A 10,306-nucleotide genomic window follows, 5' to 3' on the forward strand; every position below is an offset into this window, starting at 1 on the left:
TTAAAGAATAATAATAAAATCATTAATCCCAATATTGTGTCATATCCTGTCAAAAAACTTCTGATTTTGTGTGTCCTTAGAATGCCAGTACAGATCATGCGTTTCATGGAAAGAAGAAACATTTAAATTGGAGGTGCTGTGCTGAAACTGTCCAGCAGGTGGTGCTGACCTTAAAGCGACTGGTGAAGAGTTCCAGTCTTGCATTGAGTTCTCTGTTGTAGTAAAGACCCTGCAGAGCTGTCAGACACTTCAGACGCACTTCACCTTGCTGGAATAGAGAAAAAGAAAAACAGATATGTTACCCAGGCATAAATACAATGACGAGTTGCAATCATCTAAGAATTTATCAATGCAAAGTTTAGATTTTTTTAATAAATGCTCTTAAGACAGGATACGTTTCCTAACTTGTTGAAACAAAAGGTCTTTAGGTGTATAGTCACTCAAATTTAGAGAAATAATCCAACATCGAAAAGCTGAGAAGAACTGAAAAATAAAAATTTGTTTTCTTTCAGAGTGTCACTGACGCATCAAACACAGGTGAATGAGGGTGCCACAATCAGCTTGATGCCCATAGCATCAATGTGATGCTACGGGCCATTTTTACCTCATTACTCTGTTTCTATTTTTCTTCATGTTGCTTTGTTCACAAAACTAAACTTTTCATAGGGGAGACGGCAATGCATGGATAATATCCATATTCGTGATTCACATGTGTCCCCAGGAACCATCAAAATCTAGGCACTAGATTTCACATTTTCTTTACAAGGTAAAAACTGAAAATCACAGGGCAGAAAATTGAATGTTTGAAAAAAATGCAATGCAGGTTATATGTGGTGCTTGCATGCTGTTAGGACACACAGCTTTTGCTCATGTGACTTTTTGTAGATAAACAAGGGCACTGACCACATATTTAACAGCAGTAAAGGAGATGCAAATGCTTTGTATTCTATGCAGTCTTTATAAGAGATGGTCCAGAAAAATAGAGCTATTTTTAGTGCAACAGAAAGTTTTCTGTGACCCACCTTGTCATGCATCGTCCATCCAACATACTTCAGATAGCTGTCGTTGAGGAAGGCATCGCTATAAAGTTTCATCCAAACTCCAATCTCTTCTATACAGATTGCCCTGATTTCTGCTATCGAATCTCTGTTGGGAAAAAAAAAAAACATTTGACAGAGCAGGTTTAACTACTACTGACAAAGATTTGTAATAATAATGAATTGAATAAAATTGTGAGGCTGTACCGATATCGGTGAACAAATACTCCTTTGAATATCGCATTCATCATGTTTTCAATCTCATCCTGATTTTCTTGGAGCTGAAAGAAAGCACAACATAAGAAAAAACATCAAACATGACTGACGAGACTGCTAAAGCAAGCACTGACTGGGAGGCGTTAATATAACAAGACATGTGTGACAACCAACTATGCTATTATGCTGCCGTGCAACTGTACAGTGAACTAACAGATGGATGCCTGGTGGAGCCTGCTGTTACATAACCATAAAAACTGAATGCTAGCTGAATAACACTCAGCCTTAACTCGGTCACTACAGGTCTATCACCTACAGAGGCCTAGCAGATCTAAAAATTGAACCAATTCATTGCCATAATAAGAAGTGATTCATAATTGTTTGTTCTAAGAGTGACTGTTCAGCTCTGGCAGCAGGATGGCTGAGTCCAGAAGACTTTCATGATACACCTGAAAGGATGCTATGAAGAAGGATAAAAAAAATCACAGATTTTGACATTTTGGATATTTAATATTTCAATTGTCATTGTTAGTTAACTTTGGTTCAATTCCTGCCAAAACAAAAAAGCTGCTGTAGGACCGCCAGATGATCTTGTTAGATCCACTGTCAATAATCTAAGAGATCTGCTGACATTGTGAAGGACACTTTTGAATCTTTTGTAGGTTTTTACATTTATGTCTGCACCCAGTCATAAAACTGCACTGCTACACCTCCATTTTACCAAAGATGGAAAATTATTTGTTCACTGCAACAGGAAATTCCTGTAAAATATGGAATATACACTGCACCAGTATATGGGGTATGGCTATTGAATAATGATACTGTGCTTATGAGAATAAAACCATGGGGTTCACAGTCCCACTGAGTGTTATAAATTAAAGGTTGGACATTCATGCACAACTGATGTAAGTTTCCAATAAGTGACGTCTTTAGTTCACTACTAGCTACAGATTTAAGAGCCCATGTTTTTGCTAGGGTGTCCGAAAATGATTAGCATATAAATTGAGCAACACATTAACTTGAATTTTTTTGATGAAACTGAACAAAACAGCAGCTAAAACTTTTCATACATTAACTGAGGTTTATAGGGAAAACTGAATGTCACATGTACATGTGTTTGAATGGCACAAAACATTTTGCTCTGGTTCTAATGTTCTGGGCGCCCATGCACATCAAAAACTTCTGAAAACGTTCAACCAATTGAACAAATTGTTCCAAATGACAACCGACTCAGTATAAGAATGATAGCAGAAATGGCCTCCATTGATAAAAAGACAGAAAAAAGGCTCAAGCAACTGAACACCTTGTTTTGACTTGAGCATGTGACTGCTATCTGTTGATCATAAATATGAGGAGGCAGCTGCCAAGTGTCAAAGGAAATTAAGTGCATTTCTGAGCAGATGATTATTATCTAATAGAAACTAGCATGGGCGAGAGGCTTATTTTGTCTGCTTTCTCCATCCCCAGTTTGGAATATGCATTCAGAGACCACTAGAACCAACCAAACAGGAACAATACTGCATGACAAGAAGAAAGTGAATTTGGTGGCCTGTCAGGAGTCACTATGTTTTGTGAAACATTAAATGAAAAAGACATGCAAATGGCTAAACAAGTTATGTGCCTACACTCTTGCATCCTATTTTAGCTAACCAGTTTTTAGCTAATTATGCCTCAGAAACTTTGAACTTCCGTGTCTAAAAATGTATCAAACATGTCCAAATGGTCTGATTTTAAATATCAGACACACAAAACAAACCATATTTCACAACAAACTTAATCATAACTTTTTTAACAGAATAACATGACTCAGATTCGCTGTGTTACAAACTGGACATATAAGATCCTTGCAATCAGACAAGCTCAACTGGCAAGCAACAAAGGCAACTGCACCAAGAAAAAAAAACCTGTTCAGAACTCCTGACAGACAAGTAGACAAAAACATTTTTGCATGCATGTCAGATATTCCAATAGGAATGAATGAACTAATGGATGACTGGCCTCAGTAAACGTGTATCAGTGGAAACAAGGCATAGGAGGCGGAGGCAGTCTGTTTAGCCTGCTCCTGAGTTGAGCTCTCAGCCTCTGATAACACTGATAGTGAAGTACAGGCCCAAAACTCATGGTGACTTTGCTTTGAGTCACCCTGTCCAACTCTGCTGGGCACTTCTTGGAGTAGTCTTCAGTCAAATTAGTACCCCACAAGGTTTAATTACTCAACAGTGTACTACCACTTTCTTTAAGTAAATACACAATTATGTACTGATGGGGGAGAAAAACTGTTAAAAAGCTGAACCACTGGCCTGAATTACATCACAATGCATCCCAGCTTTCTTTGTGCAGAAAAGCAGCTGCTAGTAAAACAACTCATACAAGTGACTTTTCAGCTACACAAGGTTGCATGAAGTTGGTGTTGGTTGCAATCTGGTCTCAACATTTTATGCTGGCATACAAGGCGCAACAGTACAATACAGCCCAGTATTCAATAAAACAGTGGACTGAACATCTTAAATACAAGGTTTTATCAACTGAGAACAATCTCTGCTTCAATTCTAATACCAGTAAGTTACACTGGGTGTTTATTATATAAACAAAGGATATCCTTCAACCAGGTGTGAACAAGAAATACTGGCTACAAAACCAGGAAAAACACTCTCTCATTATTCACATCTGGCAAGAATCTGCTGACTATGTGACCCAGGTAGAATTTAATAATCAAATTTGTACGCATGTCTTCATGCTAAAGATGTGCTGATCTAAGTGGTGCATTTAAGAAAAACAGCAAGCTGCCATTGACTTATCTTACCTCTTTGCGTTTCTGCAGGAGCAGCTCCAGTCTGTCATTTGCCCTTTTGGCTACCATTTTATTCCTTTCTGCCTCATACTGCCGCTGGGTGTTGTCCATGTTGATGCTCAGGTTGAGAGCTACATTCACCAGGGCTGTCATCAGCTTCATCGCTGCCAAGAACACAAGTAACATCAATTTATTAAAAAACAGCATAAAGCTAATTTTTCTATTTATAACAGACTTACAACTCAAATTATAGAGTTTCTAAATCATTACTTCCAGCTTGTGTGCAGTGTCAAGAAAGTGTAAAATGCATTAGCCCCAGACAAATATAATTCTTTTACTAACTCTATGGTAAAACAGGGCTTAAAAGTAACTAACTACATTAACTCGCATTACAGTAATTTATCACTTTTTTGTGTGTGTTTTGTATTTTTCAACCTTTAATAACCTCACCTAACCTTTAATCCGATATTTTACTTTTATATAAGTATGTTTTAAGGAAAGTATTGTACTAAACAACCTGGATAGCAATCCATATTCTCTTGATGTCATTGCCCATTAAGGAAAGATCCTATTTTACAGTACAATCTCCTCAGTATTGAGAGGTAGTTACTCAGTGTGCTCACAAATTTAAGTAAACTACTTTTTACTTTACTTGAGTAGATTTCTAGACCAGTACTTTTACTTCTTATCAAGTAACTTCTAACCAAAGTTAACTGTATTTGTCTACAGTAGTCTTGTACTCTTTCCACCTCTGGTGGTAAAACAGACAAGCAAATCCTAAGTCTTGCATTTTATAATGCCATTGTTTTCAATTAGGAAAATGCTATTCTAAATTTGTTACTGGTAGATTTGACTAATATATTCTTAGATGAAGCTTTGCTGAAGATCAGGGAACAATCTACAACAGCTCTAACACTCCAGGCTCCAACCAGGTGGCAAAAACCAGAGCTGGAACCAAAACAACAAAAGCATTGGTCCCTTGACAAATGACTGGGAAAATTGCTCCACAACTCTTTCAACTGTGAGCAAAGACCGTCTTGTACCTTTCATCATAATGAAAACAAATGTCCCTTTGTAAAAAAAAAATTGTGTTTTTTGTAAAAAGCCTCCATATTTTGTAATCATGAATCATCTGGCAGATTTCTAAAGCTTTTCAATTCATCTGTCTTTGAAAATCTGTCATATGTGGTTTAAAGATTTCAGAATCATTAAAATTTTGACACTTAAACAATAGGCATGATTGATATTATTGATATGATATGCATGTTTCTGCATATGTGGCACTGGTTAAGTCAGTAGTTCTCAACAGGGAAGTCAGTACCAAGAGAAGTGTCATGGAGCTATTTTCAGTGGAACACAAATGTGTGCCTGAGTAAACCTCAGACAGCTCACACATAATAGAAAAAACTCTAAAGTGTAGGAAAGGGCTTATCTGACATACATGTTTTTCAGTTAATTCCACTTTGCCGTGATAAGGAGCAAATTTCGTTTGGTTTCCCGAATCTCTACCTTTTTTTTTTTTTTAATCTCAATAGCTCAGGATCACTTAAGTTTCGATATGGCAATGTGTTAATTTCACAAACGCTTTCGATAACAACCAAAATTTACAGGCTATCACAGAAAAAAAGAGTAAACAGAGTAAAACAGAATGCATAATTGCGTGTCCTCACAGGGATTCTATAAAGGCTAATTTGCTATGCTACCTTAGCATACCCCTGCCTGGCTGTTTTGTTGTAGTTTTTGTCTTGGGCCCCAGGTGAGCTAACATTTATCTGGTTGTAGTTTCAAACAACTTATACAACCTTCAACAGTTACTCAAAAAGTTTTAAGTAAAGTTCTGCCATTTTTTAAAATGGTATTCTACATTTTGTTTCCCCCCTTTGGCTTAAATTGTCAGCTAAATTGCTCAATACTGCCCCATGATTAGCAATGGTATTGCAATGTTTGGTCCTCGTCCATAAGCTTGAAGAGATTTTAAAGAGAACATGAGTTTTAAAGAAAGCATAAATGAAACTTAATGATGCACTTTCTATACATGTTTGTTTCATCCTCTTTGTTCAGTCATAAGTTTAGTTCAATCTAAGGACAAAACTGCAGCACTTTTCAATGATTTGAATGGTTCAAGCTGATCAGAAATTTGGGTCAGCATTTCTTATTAAAGATGTCGCCCAGGGTTCTGAGGCAGTTGATAACCACTGGGCTATGTGATCAGACTATATCCTGGCAATGTAGGCCTTTAGGTTAACATTTTCAAACCAGAACTTCTCCTCAATAAAGTCAAACTCTATACACAGTTCATTTTACCTGCCAGTGTTGAGGTGTGTCTGAAGGCTCGGACCTGGGAGTCCGATAAACCGGTGAGAAGGGAGATGACTGTGTCCATCATGTACTCATCATAGATGATACTGTATTGACATTGGCGCACGAGCACCGCAATGAATTCACAAAAGCTTGATTTGAACTTCTTCCACTGGGGTCCTGCTATGGTTAGAGGATAGTCACCACTGTCCTACAGAGGCCACAGAGGGGAAAAAAACATCAGTACTTGCAATGATGACGTCATTTTTCTATTAAAAATGTCCTGGTTTGGTGGCAAAATTCTCATGTATTTGGAAAAGCTTAGGACTTTTTTTGAGCGTTTACTTGTTAGTATGAAATTACACTTTTTACACAAATGAAAACTAAAGTAACAGTAACTGAAGAAGAAAGGTTTACCTCATCAAACTCCTCTGTCATTCGTCTGATGATCTCAGAGTTTTGCATGTTGCGGAACATTTCTCCACTGACCACACCTGATAAACACAGAGAGGATGACAATTTAAGAAAACATTTGAAATGACAAACTCAGGAGGGGTGTGCAGCAAAGGGGGGGGTAATGTCTAGGATGCACAACATTCAACTGTTTTTCTTCATACATTTTACAGGGCCAAGCAGCTCCACATGTATACACTTACCTTTACATCCTGAGCACTGGATAAAGAAATTGATGAGATCTAGTAGCGCAACATCTCTGTCATGTTTGTAAGACTCAATCCAGTCATCAACGACAGACTGCAGGAATAAACAGAAAGCTATATTTAAAGACTAATAGTCCTCATAAAGAGACCGCTGTCTTTTTTAATTTGACTAAGAAAACAGATTTTAAAAATGTGATCTGAGAGCAGTTTGTCTTCATACCTGCATAGCACTCCTTCCCAGCTTCACAACCTCAAACAGCATCATGTTTTCCATGCCATTCTCCTGGTGGTGGCCATTTATACGGCCTACTCCCTTCCCTCCTTTGCCTTTCTCCCCTGCTGGCTTCTTTCCCTTCTTTCCACCCTTGAAGAGAATGAACCACAGAAAATAATTAATGCTGGATCCACGAAGGGAAATAGCAAGTCTCTCATAATTGTAACAACTATCTATAGTGCATGCAGCAGTCACAAAACTGGATTAATCTAGCCAGGACTTTCAACCCAGAGCAAGGCCAGACATATCTGTGCTTTTTTTTTTTACCTTTCCCTTTGCTGAGCCTGCAATCCTTCCATCAGGATCCTCGGAGAAATCTGTGTCTGAAGAAAATCGAGTGTCTGTATCGCTGGAAACAGAAGCAAACTTTAGAATAAATTGTGTGGGAAGTATTTCTCATATGATTGTCAATCTTAAAATAAAGATAGGGATGTATGGAAATATAGATATAGGCACTTACTGAGCATACACGTACTCTGATGGTATTTCTGGTGCTGCTATCATTTCTGTAACATCTTCTGGACAACTTCAACTTAGGACTGGCTTGAGATATTTAGAAACTTCAATATACGAGAGATTGCATGCGACCTAAAAGACAAAACACGGTGATTTAGACAGCTGCACCTGCAAAATTATTCAACATTTCAACACACAAGGGCAATAAATTATGAAAACCGAAAATCTACTCCATATGTGTTGACAGAAATCACACACACACTAGTAAGCTAATGTTTCTTTGATGCCATTCAGAGAGAGGGGAAGAAAAAAAAGAAACGGTTTCACATGGTAACAGGGGGAGGATCAAAATGCTGCTGTCAGGCTCAGCTGACTAACCATTGGCTCCCTCTCTTTCCTCGCTCCCCCTGATTTACGGACAACGTCACACAAGAGCATTGGAGTGTCTTCCTCTAAGGCCAAATATGGCACTGCACTATCCGCCCCATACACATCTCAACCAATCAAAAGGCACTATCAACATCAACAAGATATTGCAGGCCACAGATAACTATAGCATGGTTGAGATGTGTAAATTAGTGGCACATACATAAAAGTGGGTCTACATTAACTATGAAAACTAGGTTTCATGCTTGCTCCAGAATTCCGAAGCAAATGTCAAGGTCCTAATCTCGTCGATAGACTGACTAAAAGCACTCTGGGAAAATAATTCAGTCTTGAAAAGGCAAACCTAAACTCCACCCCTAATTTACCCCCTCTGGGTGCAGTGGGTCGTCTCCCAGTCCCATTGCACGCAACTATGACATAATAGTGTCTTTTTTATGTACAATATGCATCGCCAGGCAGTGAGCAGGCTGGTCTGAAAAGAATCGCAACTGAATACAGATGCAGGATTTCTTTCTTTATATCCCATGCATGCACAACCAAGCATCCCAAATTGGGATTCAACATGGCACAAATTTCATGGATATGTAATGATCGACGTAAAAGTCCAAACATGCAAAGGTAGACCAATGGGGCATTATCAACATCTATGGTGCAGTAAAATGTTAGTGCGTTTTATATTCAAATGGTATCATTGAGTGTAAAACCCAATTGTAGTGATAATACCGTTGGTAGTGAAGCAATAGTACACGGGGAGAAGGCGAGAATCTATGGGTGTAGACTGAAAAAGTGGCGCCAAATCCACCACAGTATCTCATAAACTTGTTACTACTTCGAAGGACGTGGCGGTTTAAAACTGTGTTGTATTCTGAAACCAAATAAGTCGTATTCCTGGAAGTTAACTGCGGTATAATCTGCCGGCTCAGTTCTCTCCTTCAACGCCGACACGGCTGCGCTCTCCATCGGCTCCTGTCAAAATTGACGCCGGTGCTGCCGCCAAAGCTAGCACCACTAGCTGAGCAACCGAGTGTTTGGCGTCTTTTCCACGGCGTCAGCTAGTCCGAATAAGATGAAGTGAGTATGCACTGCGTTGTGTGCGGAAATACTGACAAACTAAACATGGGGGCGCCAGGCTCATGCAGTGAATTGTCGACAGAATTTGAGAACGTGGCCACATTTATTAACGCCATCGCTCTGGGACCATAATAACAAAACAACGCAAGCTGTACTGTACTAGCGCATGCTAATATTGGCACCCAGACAATAACGCAAGTCTTTTACGTAAACGGGGAAAATTACTTCCTGTTACTTGTACAATAGTCGTATCAACTGTTCACCCAAAGATGAAATAACAAGCAAGACTCAAATGTTTAAATTAACGAGTTGATACTAACTCCCACTGGTTAGCTATGCTAACAGCTACTGCTAACGTTACCTAAAAAAACATCACGTCCTTGCGTCCTCCATCTTGCCTCGGGAGTTCCAGTGCCGTATTGCATAAGCAACAAACACTTTGTTTACAAATCTATAAAGTGCAACTTATTCCCTTGAAACAATAAAACGCTTTTATCGGCTAAGAAGTATTTATTTTGAGCCACTGTGCCAAAAATTCAGCTAGTTAGCTTGCTAACAATCGAAGTAGCCGTGAACCGCGAGCTAGCGAAGCGACTTGGTTCAGGCAGACATCCGCGCTCTGAGCTCATCTAGCGCTAGCCAGGCTAGCGAGTCGGCTAGCAAAATACAAATCAACTAACTTCCAGATAGCTCTCCGCCATTTTACGGCTAACTTACCTTGTTGTGAAATGTAGTCCCAACAGATTATTAACTTTTACTAATCGTATACAGTCTCCGTCTGAATGTGTATACAGTTGAGGAAAAATTAGTTTAAAAGTCGCGGTCAGAGGCGGTTTCGGACGTTCTCTCACCCCGCTTGCTCCGTAGTTCGGTTTGTTGTTTCGACGACCTGGGAGGAGGAGATCCTGGTGCAGAGCTACCACCTAGCGGCCACAATACCCGCAATACATAGAATGTTATGCGCTGACATCTAGTGGCGAACACGAAGTACTACAACACAAGACCGTGCAGATTTTACGTCTTGGTCTGTTGGCATAGAAGTACAGGTGCACCTAAAAATATATATATCATGTAAAAGTTCTTTTTTTCTCCAGGGATTTACTTCAAAAGTCAAACT

General features: G+C 39.0%; 1 protein-coding gene across 3 annotated transcripts in view; it reads right to left on the bottom strand.

Annotated features, from left to right (window-relative positions):
* stag2b (stromal antigen 2b) overlaps positions 1 to 10,098 on the bottom strand; it is a 33,215-nt gene extending 23,117 nt beyond the window's left edge. The window contains exons 1-11 of one of the 3 annotated variants that reach the window (XM_041797279.1): positions 10,041 to 10,098; positions 7,736 to 7,863; positions 7,543 to 7,624; positions 7,222 to 7,365; positions 6,999 to 7,095; positions 6,760 to 6,836; positions 6,349 to 6,553; positions 4,057 to 4,208; positions 1,245 to 1,318; positions 1,023 to 1,146; positions 170 to 268 (exon numbers count right to left, since the gene is read on the bottom strand). In XM_041797279.1, coding sequence (XP_041653213.1) covers positions 170 to 268; positions 1,023 to 1,146; positions 1,245 to 1,318; positions 4,057 to 4,208; positions 6,349 to 6,553; positions 6,760 to 6,836; positions 6,999 to 7,095; positions 7,222 to 7,365; positions 7,543 to 7,624; positions 7,736 to 7,779 — 1,098 coding nt within the window. In that variant the 5' untranslated portion in view covers positions 7,780 to 7,863; positions 10,041 to 10,098. Of the gene's footprint in view, positions 1 to 169; positions 269 to 1,022; positions 1,147 to 1,244; positions 1,319 to 4,056; positions 4,209 to 6,348; positions 6,554 to 6,759; positions 6,837 to 6,998; positions 7,096 to 7,221; positions 7,366 to 7,542; positions 7,625 to 7,735; positions 7,864 to 9,550; positions 9,748 to 9,906 lie in introns of those variants that run through there. The other 2 variants (XM_041797277.1, XM_041797278.1) reach the window with 2 other exon arrangements.
* Positions 10,099 to 10,306: the final 208 nt, after the last annotated feature.

Source organism: Cheilinus undulatus, linkage group 10 (assembly GCF_018320785.1).
Source record: "Cheilinus undulatus linkage group 10, ASM1832078v1, whole genome shotgun sequence".
NCBI classification, from domain to species: domain Eukaryota; kingdom Metazoa; phylum Chordata; class Actinopteri; order Labriformes; family Labridae; genus Cheilinus; species Cheilinus undulatus.